Raw genomic sequence first — 25,282 nt, forward strand, 5'->3', positions numbered from 1 at the left:
GCATCTTTAACACCGCAAACATCCCAAGGTGCTTCACAGTGGTATTATCAAGCAAAATGTCATACAGAACCACAAAATCATATCAGGGAAGGTCAGAACAGATAGGTTTAAAAGGAGCATCTTGAAGGAAGAAAGAGAGTGAAGAGATCAAAGGAAAATTTCCCAAAGTTTAGAACTAGATGGTGACAATTCCAGACATGAAATTCCAAGTGGGTAACTGGTAGCTCCATCTCCAGCTCTTAACCTGTTCCTCCAGGCCTCCACTTTAGCCAGGAGGCCCTGTCCCCTCACGGCACACTCCATGAGTACTGACTGTCTGCACTCCCTGTCCATGGAAGTTGGCACCAAGCATGCATCAGCCTTGCCATTTCTAGAATTCAATTATCCACTTCATGCTCATTTTGGAACACATTGACACCTTGCATTGTAATGTTGCTCCAGGCAATTTTATACACAGGACGGGCACTCAATCATGGATTGGAACAGGGTGCATCGCAGAGCCCTTTATGTGCCCTATTATCCCTCATTCATTCCACACCTACATAGATGCTCACAACATGTTTTGCCTTACCTTGACTTTTAGCACATTGTCACATAATTCAGAATTTACAGGCTCATAGGATTACTGTTTCATCTTATCTTAGTACAGACATAAATCCAGGCAGCTGGCCATGTTTGTGAGCAATGATCATGTTGCTTTACAGCACCATGCTATGTTGCATTTGTGAAATTGACATGTGTTAGCAATGTACACAACAAACACACTAAATGTCCTTCAACCAGACAGTCATATCTCAAAGATAAGGGGAGTATCCCTTTTTCAAGTCGAAGGGGAACCGTTGTCAATGGGTGGGTACCAGCACAGTACGTCAGGGACATCTTGGATGTAGTCAGTCAAAAATTCAGGTAGCCAGGTTCAGGGGTTCCATTTCATTACATTCCTAAGACTGGGTAACAGTCAGTCCTAAACAATGGCAAGATGTTATGCTACGCTGGGCATTAGGGAAAGAATAACACTCCCTTAAACACGGTTCAAACATGATTTGGCACTAAGAATGGTTTGCCCGTGTGGCTTGATTCTTGTAACTGCAGTTACGATGACACTAGATCTGACAGGTGATGTAAAGTGGCAACACATCAATGAATGTGAGCTTTTAGTTCTCATTCCCTCACCCTATCCACTATGTGCACTGTGAAGGGCTATTTATGGCTGACAGCAATTGACCCAATGCACAACCGGACTTTAAGTACAATGAGGGAAATCCCAGAAAGTCCAGGCACTGCCACTGGCAACTGCTAGATAACATGAGAGAGGTGCCTTAGAGTCATGCTGTATTCATAATAATGTGAGCTGTGGAGAATTGCAAAGAATAAATCCTTGGGGGACATATGAAGTAACAGTGCAGGAATGGGTAGAGAGTAATTACAGCTGATTTTCTGGCGATGATGGATGGTTAAGAATGTGTGTAAATATCCATGAGTCCGTTGTTTTCAATGAGCTGAAGTTTGAGGAGGGTGGAAGATGGTAGGTTGACTAAGAGAGCTTTCAGATAGCTGAATCCTGAGATAACACAGGCTGGGATAACATTTCAGTTACAGATAGGCCAACGTAGGGCAGAAATGATTTGGAGTGGAAATTGATGATCTTTGTATTTAGGTAATTTGAGGGCAAGTAATAATAGTCTTTGGCCAGCAGCTGGGAGGAAAATGTGGTTAATGATGAGAATGTGAAGCTGGGAAGGAATTGAATAGGATAGCTATAGTTTTCCTAATGTCTACTTTCAGAACAAAAATACAGCTTCTTTAAATTGTAAGGCAGTCTTTATTAACAGAAGGGGAAGGAAGTGCTTGAAAGGTATAACTGGATGTCACATCTATCTACATGTGGAAGCTGATCTTATTTCTGTCGGTGACATTAGTGTGGATTAAACATGAATCTTTCGGTGATTTAATGGGTAATTCTACAGGATTAGAAGATAAGATATTGGTACAGATTCTTTAGTCACGGTTGGATAGGTAAGAGTGAAATCAGTTAAAGACTGGTCAATTGCAAGAGGATGCTATTGTTGGCAATGCTTAAAGTTGCAGAAATGATAATGCACCACACACACAGATGACAGAAAATGTCATTTGTGGGATTGGTTAAAACTATTTCGGTATAGGGAAAAAAGCTCGTTTGGATAGATTCAAACAAAGAGTTTGTGAAAAGATGGAGAGAGATGTGAGAGGGGTATTCACTAACTCCCCCGACCTTTCAATCTGAGAGAAAGAACATCATGCTCTTTGCAACATTCCAAAGCCAATGAGACACTAATTCAGAGAATTACAGAAGTGATATGGTGCGGAAAGAGGCTAATCAGCCCATCATGGCTGTACCAGTTCATTAAATGAACATCATTACCTAGTGGCAATCCCCTGCTTCCACCTGATACCCTCAAATGAACCTGCCCCCATTACACTTCCAGGCAGTGCATTCCATACCCTAACTACTTGCTGAGTGAAAGTTTTTCCTTACTTCACCTTTGCTTTTTTTTTGTAGATCACAATTAAGATTGATAGATAATTATTAGGCAGGCCACTAGGTTAAATTCCCTCTCTTCTACAGCTATGACGTTGTTTACATCTGTCTAAAACATAGGCAGGAGTTTGGTTTAATAACTCCTCTGAAAGATGCCACCAAAAACAATGCAGCTTCTCCTCAGTATTTCACTGGCACGTCAGCCTAGATTATGTGCGTTAAGTCTCAGGACTGAACGTGGAAATCCGATGGAACCAGGAGGAGTCTTACCATTCAGTCACAGCTGATTCTCAATTGGAATCAGATTAGGAAATGGTTCCTTCAGTTGGAAATGCAAGCAAGCATCAGAACTTGAAGGACCAGTGTGTCTGGAGTTTGGGAGGAACAGGTTTAGAAAATATCTGAGAAACAACCAAACTGACATTAAACTTACAAAGCTTAGAAAAATAAGAAAGACAAGGCCAAGTCATGCTATCTTATTGAACTTCAACCAGGTGAGGCTGTGGAAGGGGAGCAAACATGATAACTCATAATTTGCACCTGGAAATGCCTCTTTAGATTTAGATGAATGTTTCAAATTGGAATACTGTACTTTACTAGAATAATCCATACAGAATGTTAAGATGAATGGTGATGGTGTGGGCTATATGCAGTGAACAGAACATTTAACTAGGGATAAATAAATATCCTTTGCATTTGAAGCTGGGGTAAGTAATTTAGCACCTTTTTAATTCTGTGCTTCAGTTAGAAACAAGGCTCAACAATTACAAATATTCAAGTCCATGGGTTGTACAATACAAAATAATGACTTATTGCAGCTCTTTTAAATGTGAAAGTTTTGAAAAATTAAAGCGGTGAAATGGTTTTAATGCACGTAACAAATCAGATCTGCCAATCACCGTTCATGTTCTCAAAAGTAGCATGTCTGGGTCTGACTGATTCTTCACAATGTGCAGCAGCTGGCCTCTATTGTACATGCTTAACATCAGCACACCAAAAGGCCAGATAGTATGCTTCATTATATGAACATACAAACAAGGGAGAAGTGTAGACCACTTGGCGCTTCAGGTCAGCTCCACTTTTCAAAAAGATCATGGCTGATCTAATTTTAACTTCATTACAACATTCCTGCATGCCCCCAATAATCCTCCATCCCTTTGATGATCAAGAATCAATCTATGTTTGCCTGAAAATTATTTAAAGATTTTGTATCCTCTGCCTTTTGAGGGCAGCACTGCGTCCTCACAGCACCAGGGACTCGGGTTCAATTCCACCATCAGGTAATTGTGTGGAGTTTGCACATTCTCCGTGTCTGCTTGGGTTTCCTCTGGGTGCTCCAATTTCCTCCCACAGTCCAAAGATGTGTAGGTTAGGTGGCTTGGTCATGCTAAATAGCCCCGAGTATTCCAGGGATGTGCAGGTTAGGTAGATTAGCCATGGAAAATGCAGGGTTACAGGGATAGGGTAGTGGTGTGGGTCTGGGTGGGATGCTTTTCGGAGAATTGGTGTGGACTCAATGGGATAAGTGGCCTGCTTCCACACTATAGGAATTCTATGAAGGAAATTCAAATAATTCACACCCACAGAGATATAATAGTTCCTCATCTCTAGGATGAAAGTAAGCCAGACTCACTGTCTCAAATTTTACTAATCCTTTGACACTAGGCCTAGAGATGGGAAACGATTGTGGGATGTGGTATATCTTCCTGCTGCTATGCCATTTGAAAGCCAATCACCCGCTCCTGGACAATACTTAACAGATAGACTGCAGGAGTTCAAGAAAGCACTTCACTACCATTTCTCAAAGGCAATTAGAGATGGGCAACAAGGCTTTGACAGTGATGCACACAGTCCAGCAAAGTATTTTAAAAATGTACTTGTAAAATGTTGAGGTAAACAGATTGCATCAGTAAAGGGTGTGGTTGCAGAATGAAACATGTAACCATCTGTAGAAAGAAACTTGCTGTTGATTTACCACAAATTCTGGAACTCTGCCAGAAAGGATTGTGTAGTGATTATTCTTATCTGGCACAGCAGCCCTGAATAAATGTCATAATAATCACAGAATGCCTACAGTTTGGAAGCAGGACATTGGACCCATCAAGTCCACACTGAACCTTTGAAGAGCATCCCACCCAGACTCAACCCCTACCCTATCCCTGTAACTCTGCATTGCCAATGGCTAATCCACCTAACCTGCACATCCCTGGACACTATGGGCGATTTAGCATGGCCAGTGCTCCTAACTTGCGCATCTTTGGACTGGTTACTTACAGTGGTCTTGAAGTAACAAGAACTTGCATTGATAGAGTCCCTGTAACATGTCAAGAACAATCTGTGATACTCCACAGGAGCATTATTAGACAAAATTTGACCCCTAACCCAATATCTCTGCATGTGACTTGGTGACGAAAAGCTTGATCGACGATGTAGGTTTTAAAGAATAATTTAAAACGGAGACTAAATGGAGAAAAGGGTATAACTTTCAACGCTTTAATAAAAACTGAGAAGCATAAGAACCTCAAATTGGAGGAACAGAGAGATCACAGAAGATTGTGGGGCCATAGGAAGTTACTAAGACAGGGAAAGATAAAGCAAAGGAAGGATTCAAACACAGGGGTGAGAGCTTTAAAACTGAGACATTATCAAGGCACCAGTGTCAAAGTTTAAATACCTCTTTAAGAAAATGTAGTCAAGCTAAATTGGCACATACTCCCAGCTATAATAAAGGGATTTATCAGAGCCTCTCAAGTATTATCACAGTTTAGACTTCCCAACAACAGCCTATGGTTAACCTTGATAGCATTTTGGGACCAAGCAGTAACTTCCAGTCATAGAAACATAGAAGATATGAACAGGTGGAGGCCATTCGGCCCTTCAAGCCTGCTCTGCCATTTTTCACGATCATGGCTGATCGTCTAACTCAATAGCCTAGTCCTGCTTTCTCCCCATAATCTTTGATCCCATTCACCCCAAGTGCTATATCTAGCTGCCTCTTGAATACATTCAATGTTTCGGCATCAACTATTTCCTGTGGTAAGGAATTGTACAGGCTCACCACTCTTTGGGTGAAGAAACGTCTCCTCATCTCCATCCTAAGTCATCTATCCCGAATCCTTGTACTGTGACCCCAGGTTCTGGACACCAAGATTCGGGTTGTTGAGTTGTCAGCTGACACTTGACTATGTTGAAACAACCAGAAATACTAGAACAACAATGTTTCTTTCAGGATAGGAATAGTTTTATTATCTGAAGTCTGATCACGTACAATATCCCAAACTGTTGAATTGGTAAAGATGTTAACCAATGTGGAACTGCATCATCTTGTTCTGACAGCCCTAAGTTTATTCCCTGGTTTGTGGTAAATTAACTAAACCTTACTCAGATTGATATGTCAGCATTCTTGGGCTAAGGATGGGTCTATTTCTGATGGCTGTAGTTACTTCTATTAGAAGGTGCCCCATGCGATATTGAGTGAGGACACAATTGCCAAGATAGCTATGATACTCTTGGGATCATGCTGACAATCAACCTAGTCACAGGAACATGGTAATAGATGAAAATCTGTGTAACCTTACCCAGCAGGAGACTGTACCATCAGAAAAAAATGGGTAAAAATTGGAAAATAAAAATATGAATACTATGTTGGAATTCATCATAAGCTAGGGATAGTTAATCACATTTAACATTTCAACAGTGCATTGGACGTTACACAGAGAGAAAAAGAATTTACCATAATCATTGAGGTACTCTGCTTCTGGTTCCATGATCTCAGGAAACCTTGGACCTGGTTTCTCTTCCTTCCCTGTGAAGAAGAGAATAATGACAAGGTAACAAGAAGAATGACTAAACATAAATATACATCACTATTTGGATAGGGTCCCTTCATCAGATTGATTGAAGAAAAATAGGAGAACCCCTTCATATGGTGGACTTCCTTCCCATGGTATTTGTTGCTTGTAATGGAGACATTAAACTCAAACTTAGTGACTACTTCAGTAAACATCTACATGCTATCTACAGGCAAAAGCCTCACCATTCTGACTCACGGCTTCAACTGCCTCTCCCATGCTCACTCCAGCTTTCTAATTTCAACCTAGAATCGTAGAATCTCTACACAGTGTAGAAGAAGGCCATTCAGCCCAGCAAGTCCAAAGTGACCCTCCCATCTTATCCCTGTAATCTTGCCTTTCCCATGGCTAATCCACCTAGCCTGCACATCCCTGGACACTATGGACAATTCAGCATGGCCAATCCATCCCAAACTATCCATCTTTGGATTGTAGGAGGAAACCAGAGCACCCAGAGGAAACTCACGCAGACAAATGGAGAATGTGCAAACTCCACACAGACAATTGCCCCAGGGTGGAATCGAAACCAGGTCCCTGGCGCTGTGAGGCTGCAGTGCTCACAACTGAGCCACGTGCCACCTTAAGCTCCACACAAACAGCCTCGCACCTTTCTCCTATACACATACTACCCCTAACAACTTTACAGATGGAACTTCCCCTCCTGAAAAACAGAGGAGGGAAAGTAGCTGGAAAGAAAGATGATCAGGCAGATTGGCATCAGGCAGACACCCACAATCTTCTCACCACTATAGGAATTAAATTCTGAGCGGCAATACCCAAACACTCCCATCCCACTGCCAATTGAGGTTGTTTAGATTGGTCAATGCAATCACTTTTAGTAAGGGTAAATCCCTGCAATTATATTAGCTCTAGGTGGGATGAGAAAGTATCCACCTATACAAAGGGTAAACTAGTATGGGGAAATTGTCAGCTTGCAGGGTGGTTCCTTTGATCTGCAAAATTTGTGCAAGATTGCTGAACTCAATCTAGGAGAGGAAGACCAGACTTTGCCTCCTTCCTTCTCCCTATGACTCTCACCAAATGCCCTTACCTTTCCTGGGAGCCAGCAGTGGGGAACAGTATGGGTGGTGTTGGGGAACAGGGGGATGGAGGGATGAGTGGGACAATATCTCAGCAGCGACCATGGCCTTCACTGTGGTGTCATCAGGTTCTGAAGCTGCCGGTCTCTGGTTTGCCAGTAACTCCAGTTGTACAGAGCCTCCTGCTCCAGGGTGCTAATTCCAGGCGAAAACCCCCTGATAACCAATCAGATTTATTCGAAAAACTGGAAAAGCCTGGCCTCTATGTTGCCCCTTTTGTCTGTGAGTTTCATATTCAATAAGGTCCCTTGTATATTGTATCATTCTTCCTTTCTTGTTATTCTAACATATTTTCAGCAGCTTGACTTAGATCATCATCTTTTATCATCCAGCACTTTGCTCAATTTTATAATGTTTACACATGCTGTTAAATACTTTAGTCTCTTCTTTAAGAGATAGAATTTCTGTTATCTTATTCTTTATCTGCTGCTACTCTCTCTTTGGCTCCTGTCTTTGTGTTGGTCATTTTGGACAGTTTAACAAGGAAGCACTCTGTTTCTTTCATCAATTCTGAGGCAAGGTTTCTACCCAAAAACATTCACCCATCATTCATCTTTCAATTATCGATCATCAGACTCTGTACTTCCAGCACTCAAACCCTGGACCAATGGTTTCTCCCATTAACAAAGACAATAGGGGAATTCTCACCAACTCAGCAATTCGTATAATCTTATCACATGCCAAAGCTTCTTCTGAATACTTAATGCTGCCTGTTTTACAGCATGTACCCATTAACCTATTACAAAGATACATTACCCTTTGGAAATGTTCGCCTAACTTCTCTTTCCATTCATAAATCAACTGTTTCTTGCTACTTGACTTATGCCTGGTCAATGTCACTCATTAGACCATACGACCATAAGATATAGGAGCAGAAATAGACTCTGTTATTCAATCATGGCTGATAAGTTTCTCAACCCCATTCTCCTGGCTTCTCCCTACAACCTTTGATCCTCTTACTAATTAAGTTCTATTTCTAACCTTAGAAAGTTCAATGAAATAAACTCTAAGTTTCCCCCCTCTGCAAATAATGCACTTAATATCTTTGATAACAAGGTGTAGAGCTGGATGAACACAGCAGGCCAAGCAGCATTAGAGGAGCAGGAAGGCTGACATTTCAGGCCTAGACCCAGCATCTGCAGTTCCTACTATCTCTCACTTAATATCTTTAGCCTTTTCATCTGCAACTGAAGGCGACAAGTATTTGGGTTGTTTTTTGCAGGTCGCTCTCTTCTCAAAGACAACAAATAACCAACATCAGAAAGTCACTGCACAGGTATCAGATTACCTGCTGGGAGTGATGTCTTGGTTGTCCTTTTTAGGGGCTTCTGATGGATCACTTCACCACTCTCAACATCTTCCTGCACAAAACCTAAAATAAAGTGACAGGGATAGCAACTTTGATGGGTGTTTTACACAAGATCGACACAGTGGTGTTCACAAGCAATTACGTCCTCTTTGTATCAAATATCTCTCAAGGGTGAAATTCTAGAGTAAACGGGGGGAGATGTAGTTAATTTTAACATAATTTGACCAAGCTGGGTTGGCAGGGGGTGGGGGGAGTAGGTGGCATTGACATAACTCAATCACAGGCTTGTTATACAGGATATCAATCAAATGAAATTGGCCAGTAGTTTAATAATAAATGATGGCCAATGCAGCCATGCCAATTTCTTGTCAGGCAGCTTAGGTTAATATTAACCTTATCTTTTTACCAATTGAAAATAGGTCACTGAAGGGATAGTTTAAAAAAAAAGAGAATAGATACATTTTGGACATAACTGCATTGCTTCAAACAAAGTTGTGATAATTTGATTGGTTATAAGATTAAACTGGTGAAAAACAAATGTAGGAAAGAATCTACATTTAGATAACATTCTGAACATATTTAATCACACTGGTTAAATTATTTTCTGAACTACAGTCACTATTAGAGTCATAGAACTGTACAGCATGAAAATAGACCAGATATCCTAAATTAATCTAGTCCCATTTGCCAGCATTTGGCCAATATCCCTCTAAACCCTTCCTATTTATCTACCCATCCAGATGCCTTTTAAATATTGTAATTGTACCAGACTCCGCCACTTCCTCCGGCAGCTCATTCCAGACACATCACCCTGTGTATGAAAATGTTGTCCCTTAGGTCCCTTTTAAATCTTTCTCCTCTCACCTTAAACCTATGGCCTCTAGTTTTGGACTTCGCTACACCGTGGAAAAGACCTTGGCTATTCACCTTATCCATCCCCCTCATTATTTTATAAACCTCTATAAAGGTCACCCCTCAGCCTCCAATGCTCCAGGGAAATAGCCCCAGCCTATTCAGCCTCTCCCTATAGTTCAAACAATCCAACCCTGGCAACATCCTTGTAAGTCTTTTCTGAACTCTTCCAAGTTTTGCAACATCCTTCTGGGAGACCAGAATTGAATGCAGTATTCCATATTATACAGATAATTATGGCAGTAAGTTCATATACAGCAAGGGATTCGAAACAGTAACCGAGATGAATGACCAGTTTATATAGTTTATAATGGTGTTCATTGAGGGTAGAACATTAACAGGACACTGGGAAATTTCACTGGTAAGCAAGGTCTTAGCTTGACAATCCGAGACAACAAGGTGCAGAGCTGGATGAACACAGCAGGCCAAGCAGCATCAGAGGAGCAGGAAGGCTGATGCTTCGGGCCTAGACCCTTCCTCAGGAGACCCTTCTGAAGAAGGGTCTAGGCCCGAAACGTCAGCCTTCCTGCTCCTATGATGCTGCTTGGCCTGCTGTGTTCATCCAGCTCTGCACCTTGTTGCCTCTTAGCTTGACAGTCCAATTTGTAGTAGGTATCTGACTACCCAGAAAGATGGTAGAGTGACATTCTTTCAGGACTATGTTAGACATGGTCAAGTGCTGGGGTAAAAGCATTGGCTTATGTCATAATGTGCCAAGAGTAGCAGTACCAATTGAGCCAACTTAATCCACTCAGCTATTGCTTTCTACTTTTACAGCAGTTTAACAATGTGCACATGCCCTCATGTCATCATATATTGGCTTGGTCTGGCTTCCAAGTGATTGAAGAACCAAGTATGCAACCAAGAATAACATCGAAGTCAGGTCATTAGAGAACACTATCATTCCACTCCTGGCTTTTATCATCATAGGTTAAATATTGAGTGGTACAGACATTCTCCTAGCTCTAAGATGCTCAGAATGCTTATGGGAATGACTAGGATTAGTGTAGCCAAATGATTAGCCATGACAAAACTTTAAAACTTGTCAGTCTACATCTTCTGTGCATAATGAAGGATCACTGCAGAAAATAAGTCTCCCAGCCATCCCTCCGCCAGCAAGTAATCATGGTTTGGACTTCTTCACTGAAGCATAGGAGGTTAAGAGGTGACCTCAGGGTTTTATAAAATATGTGGCGTATAATTAGGGTTAATGATAGGTGTCTTTTTCCTAGGATGGGGGATTTCAAGACTGGGGACACATTTTTAAAGTGAGAGGAGAGAGATTTAAAAGAGACATGAGGGGCAAATGTTTTACACAGAAGGTGGTTCGCATGTGGAATGAACTTCCTGAGGAAGTGGTGGAGGTGGGCACAGTTACAATGTTTAAAAGACACTTAGATAAATACATAAAGAGGAAACGTTTGGAGCGATGTGGGCCAGGAGCAGGCAGGTGGGATTAATTTAGTTTAGGATTATGTTTAGCATGAACTGGTTAGACCCAAGGGTCTGTTTCCACGCTGTAAGACTCTATGACTCTGTGTTCAGTGTAATCATTTGTTATTTGTGAAATAACCAATAGATCTATGAACAATGAAAGACGAAACATACTCATATTGACTTCATAGTCCATTGATCTTTCCAAAGGCTTCAAAACTCCATTGGTTTGTTGAACAAAATAATTGATTACTTCCTGCTTGCTGCTGCACAAGATCTGGAAAATATCAGAAAATTTTGTTAAGGCTTTAACACAACTTGATTAACAGACAAAGCAGAATATTGGTACTTAGAGTGCATATGTCTCACATTGAACCTGTAGGATTGGTGTGAAGCAGTTTTACTTTACAATGAGGGTGCAGTTACATTGTGAACTGAATCAGGAAGAACCCAAGCTGACACCAGACAGAAAAAGAAATACAACTGACTGGAGGAGTAAGTTCTATTTTGGTCTGGAATCAGACGGAGTCTCAACATCAGCTAGCCAAAGCACCATTTTAAAGTTATGATAAACATTTGCTGTAATCATTTCCTACCAACATTAAAACATTAAAACATGAATGGTATGTATGCAAGTACATGTGGAATTGGCATTGAAGACAGAGATGTTATCTGTGATGAAGGGTTGACTGACAGAGATGTAAAACGTATTTTAGCTTTGTGACAAGGTTGGCAGAGAAGATTGTGAATGTTTTCCCATGATTGCAAAGGAATGCACTCAAAGTTCAGAGTTTCAAAACTTCAAACTTTCTTATGTAGGAGTGAAGAATTAATACTAGTTTAGAATTGGCCAAAAAGTATTATGATCAGTTTATGATCACGTATAACAAATATAAGTTCTAAAAACATTCATGTTAGCATATATTTCTGCCTATATATGCTGACTCCTCATGGGGGTATAGTTCCCACATATTATCTTTCTCCAGCAATTCAGTGAGTTGCTTGAAATGAAGTGATCGTGGACACACAAGCATCAGTAATAGGTGATTTCATCACAAAGCTCACTCTATTTTCCCCCGACAACTACATAATTACACTTTCTAATATCGCTCACTGAGTAGCAATTTCAGTATGAGATTGCAGGGTGATTCTTCCTCTCTGTAACCCGAAAGTCTAACTCAGGAGGATTGCCAGTCTAAATCTGATTGCTCAAACCCAGGCACCTTCCTGCCCCGTGTCATCCAGAACAACAATGGAAGGTACATCTGTCAGCTGTGCCTCTCAGTATGAGAATTATTTTATAGAGAAATAATTATACAGCCATTTACTTACTCCACCCTCGACTTCAACTATGTATCCATTTTCTGCACAGTGGACTCGGTAATGCTTTATAAGTGCTTTGCTGAAAATGTAAAATAAAATTTTACTTTAAGCAAATCACTAACATTTTCTACTTCTAAGACCATTGTCTCATGCCCTTATCACAATGGTTCTGACTAACTTGTATTTATTCAGGACATGTAAACTTTGCAATCCCATAACACCTTGAGTCTTCCTTTCCCTCTGTAATAGACAGACTTCTGAAACCCGTTTGACATTTACCTAATCATTTATTTTCACCGTTGATTGCTTTCTTCCAAGTTGCATTTTGGCTCAGTCCAAGGTTTCTCCACAAAATAACATTCTACTGCTTTTTGCTTTCATATAGTTACATTGTCTGTCTAAGCCATTAAGCTTTCAAATCCTAACTTTGTAATTTGTTGCAAATTTAACTCTTATTGTTTGAAAGAGATACTTTGTATTCCTAACATTTGCAACCTAATCCTTACCCAACTTAATGATGGGAGAAGAAGCGTGGTCTAATGAACCCAAGCACATTTAATGAAGTTGCAACTGAGGGGGCTTCTTCAAATATTTGGAACTGTATGAGCTCTTCCTTCACTGTTAATGGGTCTTACTTATCAATTCCCTTTCTTCACAGATATGTGGATAGCTAACTCCCATGATTTGCAGCAATTCAACGAAGTAGCTTACCATCGCCTGCTCAAGGGTATTGAGGGAATAGCAATAAATGCTGCCCTAGCCAGTAATGCCCACATCCCATGACCAAACTATCCAGAAATTTGGCTTTCTGCCTACTGAGATAACAAGGTGTAGAGCTGGATGAACACAACAGGCCAAGCAGCATCAGAGGAGCAGGAAGGCTGACGTTTCGGGCCTAGACCCTTCTTCACAAATGGGAGAGGGGAAGGGGGTTCTGAAATAAATAGGGAGAGGGGAGAAGATAGGTGGAGAGGAGACAGACAGCTCAAAGAGGTGGGGATGGAGCCAGTAAAGGTGAGTGTAGGTGGGGAGGTAGGGAGGAGATAGGTCAGTCCAGGGAGGACGGACAGGTCAAGGGGGCGGGACGAGGTTAGTAGGTAGGAGATGGGGGTGGGGCTTGAGGTGCGAGGAGGGGATAGGTGGGAGGAAGGACAGGTTAGGGAGCCGGGGACGAGCTGGGCTGGTTTTGGGATGCGATAGGGGGAGGGGAGATTTTGAAGCTTGTGAAGTCCACATTGATACCATTGGGCTGCAGGGTTCCCAAGTGGAATATGAGTTGCTGTTCCTGCAACCTTTGGGTAGCATCATTGTGGCACTGCAGGAGGCCTAGGATGGACATGTCATCTGAGGAATGGGAGGGGGGAGTTGAAATGGTTCGCGACTGGGAGGTGCAGTTGTTTATTGCGAACCGAGCGTAGGTGTTCTGCAAAGTGGTCCCCAAGCCTCTGCTTGGTTTCCCCGATGTAGAGGAGGCCACAACGGGTACAGTGGATGCAGTATACCACATTAGCAGATGTGCAGGTGAACATCTGCTTGATGTGGAAAGTCTTCTTGGTGCCTGGGATGGGGGTGAGGGGGGAGGTGTAGCACTTCCTGCGGTTGCAGGGAAAAGTGCCGGGTGTGGTGGGGCTGGAGGGGAGTGTGGAGCGGACAAGGGAGTCCTGGAGAGAGTGGTCCCTCCGGAAAGCAGATAAGCGTGGGGAGGGAAAAATGTCTTTGGTGGTGGGGTCGGATTGCAGATGGTGGAAGTGTCGGAAGATGATGCTTTGGATCCGGAGGTTGGTGGGGTGGTACATGAGGACGAGGGGGACTCTGTTTTGGTTGTTATTGCAGGGGAGGGGATGTGAGGGATGAGTTGTGGGAAATGCGGGAGACACGGTCGAGGGTGTTCTCGACCACTGAAGGGGGGGGAAGTTGCGGTCTTTGAAAAATGAGGACATCTGAGATGTACGGGAGTGGAATGCCTCATCCTGGGAGCAGATGCGGCGGAGGCAAAGGAATTGGGAATAGGGGATGGCATTTTTGCAGGAAGGTGGGTGGGAGGAGGTGTATTCTAGGTAGCTGTGGGAGTCGGTGGGCTTGAAATGGATATCGGTTTCTAGGTGGTTGCCAGAGATGGAGACAGAGATCCAGGAAGGAGAGAGAGGTATTGGGGATGGTCCAGGTGAACTTAAGGTTGGGGCGGAAGGTGTTGGTGAGGTGGATGAACTGTTCGAGCTCCTCATGGGGATCCCTCTTCTGTACCTACACTGGCCCTAAACGCCACCTCTTCCTCCGTTACATTGATGACTGTATCGGCGCTGCCTCGTGCTCCCATGAGGAGCTAGTGATGAGTTTAATGTGAGGGTCACCATACCTCAGACAAGGGGTGAGGTTGAGAAGGGAGGACCTTCATGGTAACCTCAGCCAGGGTGGGAATTGAACCTGAATCATTGGCGTCACTGTAAATCACATATCATCCATCCAGCTAACCAGCCCATCAGACAGGGCAAATACACATTAGGCGGCCACTCTGCAGAAATTTCTATTTACGCATGATTCGAAGCTTTTATTTCTAATCTCTACTCTGGCCTGTATGTCCTTGGTCTCCAAGGTCAATCCTTGGTCAATGAAGCACGACTGGAGCATGAGCACCTCAACTTTTGATTAGGCACCTTAAACATTTTAAACTCAACAATTTCAGATCTTAAGCGCTGCCCCCATATTTAGTTGGAACAGCAGGTGCTGGTGAGTATTCTGTTGCTCCCATTTAAACCTCCGAAGGCCCATATTTCACTTCTTTACTTGTCCCATTTCTATCTGCTTTTACCTTGCACCATCATCCCCCTTGTCATTTAATATCTTCCGTTTCCCACCCTATAACAGACACTCCTTATCTCCTCCCACCTTTGACTTGCGCCCCCTAAAACCTGGAGCATTCTCAACTTCTTACCAGAGAGGTCACTGACCTGAAACATTACTTCTGTTTCTGTCTCCACAGATCCTGTTCCACCTGCTGAGTATTTTCAGCCTTTTCTTCACTCATTCATGGGATGTGGGTGTCACTGGCTAGGTCAGCATTTATTGCCCATCCTTAATTGCCCAGAGGGCAGATAATAATCAACCAAATTGCTGTGGGTCTGGAGTCACGTGTAAGCTAGACCAGGTAAAGATGATAGTTTTTCTGACAATCGGCAACAGTTTTGTGATTAGAGCCTTAATTCCGCACTTTTTAAAAACTGAATGCAAAAGCCAATGTAGTGATTGGAACCAAGGCCAGATGCACCTCATTGACTATGAGATCCTTGATTGGGATTGTTAACCTGGGCATATTAGGGTGCCCTGACTGACAGATATAAACAGGAGATTCAGAGAGTTTCTTCTTTCTAGGAACTTGCTCTGAGCTGGCTGGTCAGAGCCTATGTACTGCGCTTATGTAAACAAAGGATGAGTTGGTGACAGGATACTGGGCTCGGTGGAGTTATTTCATCCTCAATCTTCCACGTCCAGATTCAAACCTGAATTCCCAGACGTTAAATGGGTCTCTACCTCAATAGTCTAGCAATGATACCACTAGGCCATCTTCTCTCCATAATTAGTTCTTCATTTGTCATTCTCCTGCAGTTTTCAGGACATTGTTATAGTTAAAATGGCTGCTGTATCCAACAATATAACATACACTGTACTTCAAAATTAATTCAATGCTTGTTATCTATTGATTGCAAAGTGTTTTGGGATGACAAAGTTGCAGCAAGACCCTAATTATTATAAATTCAAGTTCTTTCTTTCTTACTTTTTGAACATTTGCCGTGTTGTAATTGCAATGCTCTTATTGTCACTGCCTGGTCTCATTAAGAAGTTTCCATTCTCCATGTTTCTCTCTAACATGATCTCAGCCTCAACCCGTGAGATCTTATAGTAGCATCTGGAAGAGATCAAGATAAAAAACAGTTAAAACTTAACAAGATTTAACTAAATGGAAAGCTGTACATGCACAAAGCCTGCGTTATGCAATGATGCTTTCACATCAAATTCTTTAGTCTGGTCTTTTCATGGAGGTGTTGGTCCCTTCAAACTGAATAGATAAACCCTGCCATTAAAATATTAATTCGGAAGGTTTCATTCAAATGTTCATGGGATCATAATGCAGGGTGTAGTTTTCAGCAATTAGTGTTTCCAGGTTCCCCCAGTGATTCTCTATCTCTGAAGCCACACAAATGTAGAATGTCCCAAGTCTAATCTCTGGGTTGTACTAATTAGATGATCAAATCAGGGTAGCAGTTGGGCTCCCTAGTTGGGCTAGAGATGATCAAATTCATCCAGTGCTTCTGATTTTCTTCAGTCCAGTACTGAAAACCATGAGAATGGCATTCAGCTAGAATATGATGCTCCCCTTACAACAGAAGAGTTTGTCAATGAAAACTGACCAGTTTGCTGATGCACTGGAGAGTAAAGCTGTATGAAGACATCGCCTTCAGCAGAAGGAGTGAAGAAAATAAAAATGAGGGGATGGACATGCATAACCTTTCGTTTTCCTCTCTTCTCTTTGCTCCTCTTCAATAACTCAAGATCTATATCACTCCCCCAACACTTCTACCCCTCCTCCCCATCCCCAAACCTTCTTCCCACATCCCAGCAAGATACCTGGGCAGGTTTTCTACATCATCATAGCTGTCTCCAGGGTCTGGAGTTGCTGGTCGTGCCGGGAGTGGTGGAGGTGTCGACTTCCTGCGTTGTTTTATCTCTTCCTCAAGTACCTCCTTAAGTCTATGAAACTGTCCAGGGAGGAGGTCCAGGTTGGGGATCTCCAACTACAGAAAGAAAATGTGCAAAGTAGCATTTAGATCAAAACAACCATCTCAGTATATGAAAAAAACATCACAGTTCCTTATTTAAAACCTAGCATCTATTTAGCTGTTTAATATGAAGAGTTTGGAGCACCACTTTCCTTTGGCATTGTTCACGGGTATTCCAAAAACTGGAAAAATATTTGCATTTCTTACTTTCTAATTGGACTGACCCTTTAAGGTCACCATTCAGGAATTCTTTAGGAATCTCTATAATTATGACTGCTTATAAATTGCTGAGGTTAACTGGAGGACGGTAAATTGCACACTTTCAAAAATACAGTACCCTTTTGAAAGCTGACATGCCTATCTGGAGGACAAAATCTACACAGAAGGAGGGAGAGGGAGAGCTCTCTTTTGTTCTGGCCAAACCAGTCAATTTAAACTTACTTAATATGAATTCTACCTATCTACTCTGCACTCACGGCCAACAAAGTGTTCCAAAACAGACCAGTCAAAAAGTTGAATGGTTGTAGGCAACAGACCATCAAAAGGTCCTTTCGAGTCCATTCAATGAGCTACACAATCCTCACTATTCATCTTCTGTTTGGTCTCAAGTTACTGCATTGCATAGGTTCTGAATATTCAGACAATGTTTATTCCACCAGTCATCCAGGCTACAAACGAGAATAAGAGCTGGATTACCTTTGCAACCGTGTGAATAAAACCTTTCCACTGTTCTCGGCTCTCCAAACTATCTGCCTACAGAGGAATGAAAAAAGACAATTATAAAAAGCCATGGGATTCGAGGTTTGTTTTGTATTTCACCATCCTGATAAAAAGGACATGGACACCAGTTAAAGATCCTCAAATGACAACTGGAGGATTTGTAGCTTTAATAGAAAATTTTCATTATAAGAATCTGAGATTGCTTCCATTTGCCGTGTGGTGCTTTTATCTACTCTAGATGCACACAATGCTGACAGAAGAACAAAACATATAAGCAGAAGGAACTGAATGACTCGCATTTATATATCGCCTAATTACATTGTTCAGAATATCGCCTTGCTCAGAAACATCAAAATGAAGTGATCCATTTTAACAGTAAGGGTATCAAAGTGAACATAGCAACTATTTTACACAAAGCAAGATCTCACAAAATGAGCAAAAAGCCAAATGAACAGTTGACCTGCTTTTTATTTGTCAGTGTCGATAACAGCTGGTGAAGCAGAGGAACTCAATGCTCCTCCTCAACATCCACCCAGAACAAACAAATAGGGCCTGAGTTTTGGATCTCTTCCACAAGGGCAAGAAAAAGAAAGGGGATAAGGAGGCTAGAAAATATTACATTAATGTTGTTTGGCTCTTCCCTGTTGCTTATGTGACAGGCAGCATGCTGCTGTAAACCATATTTACAATTTCAGTCTGACAGGTGCTCCTGGTGAACAATTCATATCTCGAGGATTCCTCCAGTGTTGACAGATCTGCCACAGGTGACGCACTGAGACCTTTCTGGGTGAGGCAAGTTACAGGAATATTAATTGAAATAAGAAATGTTTGCTGGAGAAATAAACTGCCCAGGGAGAGAATGGTGGAATTCAAGATCAAGAACAAAGTGCTACCTTTAATTTAACATCTCCTTGCTTCAGCTTCAGTATTAAGTTGGCTGCTTGCAGGTCCATGTCATGGCTGTCCTCATTTACTACAGCTACAAAGTCATCAAGACAGATTTTCTCAATATACTGAAAAAAAAAATTTAAAAATGTTTCTCAGAGCTTATACAGTGCTCAAGTGTTATGGTGCATTGACTATGAGTAACAAAGATACAGTATAAATGAAGTGGTGTTCTTGCATCCATAGGAGCTTACAAGATGCAATTTTCTCAGGTTCGACAATCGACTTGGAGAAGCCACGCAAATGAGAAACATTGCTCGTTATGTCCTGTTGAATGGAGACAGGTTCAGATTCACCATTGACGTGGCTTCCCAATCACCAACCTGTACTGACTTCCTCCACCTTTAATGGAAGCTTCAGCTCCCAGGAAGGTCTAGCTTTACATCCAACAACAAATTAAACTTCCCACCTGCACATAAACCAGCCACAGAGGCTGTGACCGCAATGTCTGCAAGAGAGCAGACACTTATACCAGCTGCTGGGTCTATTAAGAGGAACTGGGCTATATCGAGCAAAATTGGAAGACAGAGTCTTACCGTTGAGCTGCAATGCTTGCAGGAACTCGAGGAGTGTAAAGAAGCAAGCTACAGACTTCAATTCATAGATTTTCAGAACACTGAATTATGCTGGATAGACTTTTTACAGACCTGAGCCACAGGAAGCAGTAAAATCAGAAAGTGAAGGGGAGCCACCACTCAGAACTTTTTCACACATCTCGTAGCCTTACTGCAGGCTATGCTACTAAAAACCAGGGAGGCGATGGCCTCGTGGTATTATTGCTGGACTGCTAAACCAGAGATCCGGGTAATGTCCTGGGGACCGAGGTTCAAAATCAAACACCACAAGAGGTGGTGAAATTTGAACTCAACAAAAATCTGGAATTTAAAGTCGAATGATGACCACGAAACCGTTGCTGATTGTCGGGGAAAACCTACTGATTCACTAATGTGCTTTAGGGAAGGAAACTGCCATCCTTATCTGGTCTGGACCAGATGTGATTCCAGACCCACAGCAATGTGGTTGATTCATAACTGCCTTCTGGGACAAGAATAAATGCTGGCCTAGCCAGCAATGTCCTTGACCCATGAACGAATTTAAAATCAGTTCCCAACAAGCTGGTCAGTGAAGTCCACATCAGTGAGCCATACCAGCGCTTGGGCAGGGTGATAGCAGAAGGGGGAGGATCAACTGGGAACTAGGGTCCATAAGATAGTCTACTAACACTAGATTGAGAGGTCAACGGCCTAAATAGGAACAGGGGGAAAGAGGGACTCTAGGTAGGGTGGATAAAGTTCCAAAACACCTTGAAATGGTTTCCTGGCTCACCCAACCTCTGCTTCAGGAAGGGTATAGATTGGAGGCCACGTGACATCAGGAAACTAGATGCTCCTGACTTGAGACTACCTCACCTGACCCAAAGCCACCATTCCTTTTCAGGTTAAAATGGAGCTGCACAGGATAAAGAGGAGAATTTCCACAATTTGAGCTGCAAAGATTCTTTGAAAAAGAGGGCATCACATTTGCAATCCCCAACATACAGGCTGCACTATCCAACACTGTACCACCAAAACAGGCTAAATATAATTGGGACCATTACTACCAAGTAGGAATAATTGTTTCCATTTCATAATGCATTTATTGCAGCATAAACCCTACAGACAAGCTTGTAATATAAATGGTGTGTACATTATTAAATTTAAAATTGCAGCTGTCAAATAGGCCGATGACAAGATTGCTCAAAAAGTTACCAGTCAGAACAATATCTCCATTGAAAGAAGCAAAGATTTGTTTTCATAATGCAGGCCTAGCAGGTGTAAGCCTTCTCTGAAGCCAAGATAATATCGATTTATAAATCAACCTGTAAGTTCCTCACATACCTGGGCACTTTGCCAATTTATCATTAGGTAGAATGATTAAAAGAAATATCCCAATCAGATTTAAAATCTTTTCCTCAATGTTGACCTTGGTGAATCTGTGTATTTTTCTTTTGAGGTTACTAATGTATCAGCAGTCTAACAAGGCAGTGCAGAATTATAAAAATAGATTCCGCGACAATTGTATATTTTAATGGATGGCACTGTAGGTTTTTTTGGCTGGCTGAGCTGAGAAGTGTTTTTTTATTTCCTTCTGGGATATGGACAGCTCTGGCTAGAGCAGCATTTGTTGCCCATCCCTAATCACCCAGAGGGAAGCTAAGTGTCAACCACATTGCTGTGGGTCTGGAGTCACATGTAGGCCAGACCAGGTAAGGATGGCAGTTTCCTTCCCTAAAGGACATTAGTGAACCAGATGGGTTTTTCCAACAATTGACAATGGATTCATAGTCATTATTAGACTCATGAAATTCCAGATTTTTACTGAATTCAAATTTCACCATCAGCAATGGTGGGATTTGAATCTAGGTCCCCAGAACATTTACTGAGTTTCTGGATTAATAGGTCTAGTAATAATACCACTAGGCCATTGCCTCCCCTTAAAAGTCTTGCATGTGTTTCACTGCATGCTTATCTTGGAAGCTTTTCTTTTTAAGATCCAAATAAAAAGATAACTTAAATGTATGATAGCTAGTGGTGACAATTTTTTATACTCCTCATTTTGGCAAGCACGAGGAAGACTCCCTAGCATTTTCAACTTCTCCTGACCCCAACAATCTTAGAAGAATTAAACAATTTGTTTATTCACATTGTGTTGTTGAAAAGATACAGGTATCAGTAATCAGAATCACACAGAAACCTACCATTGGATCCCGGCATGTCACTTGGAAATATAGATAGTTCCCTCTTAGCACAGCCCAGTATTTCTTGTATTTCTGTCAAAAAAAATTGTACGTTAAACAAAGAAATGTATTTCTTTAATGTATTTTCTCTTTCATGTCTCTGTTCAACATGCTCACAGCTCGATTCCCTACCACCACCACTGTGTGAAACACAGTAGTTCAATTCTTTGGCGTCGCCATAGAGGCTGAATGGAACTCTCACTTTGATTTGAGTCCATTGCTGGGAACCGTACAAACTAGTTATCCACCACCTCCTGTCTTCACTGGAAAACTGCTTCATAAATCAAGCCTGTCTGTCGAATGCAAATCTTCAATCCAATTTTCAGTCTCCATTTACTGAAGGTGCTGACTCTTCCTAGATGCTGGTTCACAGCTCCCATTTCTCCAGTGCAACAATTAGAGCGGTCATTTCTCAATGCAATTCCTGGCAGTGAGCCTCATTGGGCTATTCAACCACAAATTTGCCAGTTCTATTGCTGTTAAATGAAGATGTGTGTCAAATGGGAATATAGTGAGCAGAGGCCAGAACAGGCCAGCCAAGCCTAATCCAGCCCTCTCCTGATATCTGAATACAACTGTCTTCATGTTTCTTGCCTTAGTCCACAGGCATCAATAGATACTTCTGGCATTCAAAGCTCTGCTCCAATTGCAATCAGCCAACTCAGCCTAGGGATCCATCTTTGGACCTCCGTTCGTCTGTATTGGTTCAGTACTATACACTGTTATCACTGTAGCAAAGTGCGCTTGCTATTTTATAGCTCAAGAAACAGGACAAAGCTCAGTTTTCTCATCTAGTTAGCTATTTCAGCATCACCAACAAGCTCGGAGAAAACTATAAATTTGAATCCGCTTCTCAAAGACCTGTAAGAAATATTCAGTTGGATATGGTCAAGCAATCATAGGCTGCTTCATATTGTTGTCATCCCCTCTATTCTTGTGAGGAGCCATGATATATCGGCAACTCAAGGAGGGAGAGGGATTGGGGAGAGGAGGAAATTTCCTTCTCACTAATGATCAGGTTGTGGGGAAGAGAGAGAAATTTATTGCAATTTATTATATCCCATAGTGTTAGAATTACAGGTGTGATCAACATTAATAGCTAAAACTGATTCAGTGTAAGCATGATTTATGTCCTGGAGTATTTTGAACAGTTTGATATGTATCAGCCAGGAAATGATCCCCATAAACAGTAGATTAATGATTTCTAGAACCTGGAAGAGTAACCAACCATACTTAGGTTTATCGGTAAATCATTTTTTCTCATAAATGAGTTAACTAAATTCGTACAGTTAAAAATAGTTTAAGCTTAGGTAAATTATGCAAAATGTATGTAATTGTGTTATTAACTAGCAGTCAACTAGCATCAAAGTCTACTGTCCTAAGCTATATGCCTTAGCATAGTTTCTATGCAGCAGTGACTGCTGAAAGACAGTAGAGGTAGGGGAGTGGGGAGAAGAGAGGTTTAGACCTAAATGCACAGAGAGTATACAAAGTGGAGAATAAAAAGATGAATTTTGGTTTGCAGTCAATGTCAAACTTGATTTCCTATATATCATCAGCTGCACTTGAATGTCAAGGACATTCTGATGGCAGTTCAAGAAGAATGATGATGAAGTAATGTATAATCTCCGCCACTGTCTGATTTGTACCTCTGTTTCTGCTAAATGGAAGATATGCCTTGAGCAGAGGCCAGTAAGTGGCCGTAGCCTCAGAGGACGATGGTGCTGCTCTCTCATTATACAGGCGTGACTGGTGGTGGTTTACCCCGAGGGTCACTACGTCTCAAGTGAGGGGAGATATCAAGGAGGACAGTCCTACATGGTAACCTTAAGCTGGTGTGGGAATTGAACCAACTCTGTTGGCATCACTGCGTTGCAAACTAACTGTCCAGCCAACTGAGCCCCAAAGTAAAGTTCCCACACTCCTAGAGGACCATGGGACTGCTCTCTTATTAGAGAGAGGCAACTGGTGATGATTTAGCCTGAGGTGAGGGACAACGTTGAGAAGGTGGGACTTTTTTTTAGTTCAAAAATATACTTTGTTCATAGAAATATCTTTATATATACACATAATCACTAAAGCATTAAGATATTTCTACTCACAAAGTATATTTTTTGGAGTTTGACTATCAAACAAACAAACCAACCCAAGGCAACTCCTACTTATGCAGGATTATATTTACCTATATTTGAGGCACCAGGAGGGTGTCTGTGTGGGTTTTCTCTGGCTGCTCCAGTTTCCTTCCACAGTCCAAAGATGTGAGGGTTATGTGGATTGGCCATGCTAAATTGCCCTGTAGTGTCCAGGGTTAGGTGGATTAGCCATAGGAAATGTAGGATTACAGGGATATGATGGGTCTGGGTGGGATGCTGTTTGGAGGAGTGGAGTGGATGCAATGGCCTGCTTCCACGCTGTAGGGATTCTATTCTATTCTATGGAGATTTACTGGTGGCATTGGACAGAGTTCCTCAGCTGACTGCCAAGGAATTTTGACACTAACTATGATTTTTAAGTCACATCTTGCCCCTCCCACTCCTGTAACTGGATCCCTTTGCTGATGAGAATTGAAATGAATTATCAACACCATGGAAACAAGTCTCAGAAAACCAGCCCTGACACCACTATTATCCCCTTCAGGTGAAATTTTACATCTTATTGTCTTGGTAGTTAGAATTTCAGGGTCATTGGTTTACACAGCTGCTAGGACCTTAGCTGCTGTCTTCTGCAATCAGAGCTGGATGAGATATCGAAAATGGCTGATTATATAAGCAAGCCCCTCTATGTTCAATCATCCCAGGGCACTTCACAGTTTAGATAACAGGCAGGGGTATGAATTTGCTTTTCTTAAGCAGCTTTTGAAAATAGCAAGACAGAACAATTAAAGGACAGTATTCCAGATGGTGGGATCAAGAACATCAACGATTGTCACTTAAAGCAATGTTAAATATGCACTGAAAAGTGTACCAAGTAATATCTATCCAAGTACAGTTTGTGAGTTATGTTTAAAATGAGACGGGATAGAACTTGAGCATTTTTTTTTTCTGACTTAATTATACTCTCCTTTACATTTTGTAACAATAAACTTACTCGACTTTTTTGGTCATAAGTTAAAAGAATCACAGGATCGTACAGAAACACAGAAGAAGGCAATTCAGCAAATCATGTGTATAGCAGCTCTCATAATTAGCAATCCACAATGCCATTCTCCTGCCTTCTGCACAAAGCCCTATACATTAATCCTTTTCAGTTAACAGTCTAATTCTCTCAACTGCTTTGACTGAATTTGCATCCCCCACACTCTCAGGCAGAGATTCCAGACCTAAACTGCGTGATGCATGAAAAAGATTTTCTTCATGTCCATTTGCTTCCTTTACCAATTACTTTAAATTGTGTCGTCTCATTTTCAATTTTGTCACAAATAGAAACAGTCTCACCACTCAAAGTCTGTCCAGATCCTTCATGATTTTGAATACCCCTATCAACTCTCCTCAGTTTTTTCTTCTCCAAGAAAAGTTTTCCCGATTTCTCCAATCTAGCTTTGGAACTGAAATTCCTTATCCCTGAAACCACTCAAATATCTTTTCTACTCTCGCAATGCCTTCACATTTGCATAGTGTAA

The 25,282-nt window shown here is 41.7% G+C and overlaps 1 protein-coding gene across 3 annotated transcripts in view; it reads right to left on the reverse strand.

The window, feature by feature from the left end:
• LOC109922174 (signal-transducing adaptor protein 1) overlaps positions 1-25,282 on the reverse strand; it is a 55,546-nt gene that overhangs the window by 15,242 nt on the left and 15,022 nt on the right. For all 3 annotated transcript variants that reach the window (XM_048614168.1, XM_048614167.1, XM_048614166.1), the window contains exons 2-10: positions 21,625-21,696; positions 18,836-18,955; positions 17,919-17,975; positions 17,071-17,237; positions 16,220-16,351; positions 12,457-12,526; positions 11,299-11,401; positions 8,758-8,841; positions 6,252-6,323 (exon numbers count right to left, since the gene is read on the reverse strand). In XM_048614168.1, the coding sequence (XP_048470125.1) occupies positions 6,252-6,323; positions 8,758-8,841; positions 11,299-11,401; positions 12,457-12,526; positions 16,220-16,351; positions 17,071-17,237; positions 17,919-17,975; positions 18,836-18,955; positions 21,625-21,627 (808 nt within the window). In that variant the 5' untranslated portion in view covers positions 21,628-21,696. The remainder of the gene's footprint in view (positions 1-6,251; positions 6,324-8,757; positions 8,842-11,298; positions 11,402-12,456; positions 12,527-16,219; positions 16,352-17,070; positions 17,238-17,918; positions 17,976-18,835; positions 18,956-21,624; positions 21,697-25,282) is intronic.

The sequence above is a fragment of the Rhincodon typus genome, chromosome 29, assembly GCF_021869965.1.
Source record: "Rhincodon typus isolate 14 chromosome 29, sRhiTyp1.1, whole genome shotgun sequence".
NCBI lineage: Eukaryota > Metazoa > Chordata > Chondrichthyes > Orectolobiformes > Rhincodontidae > Rhincodon > Rhincodon typus.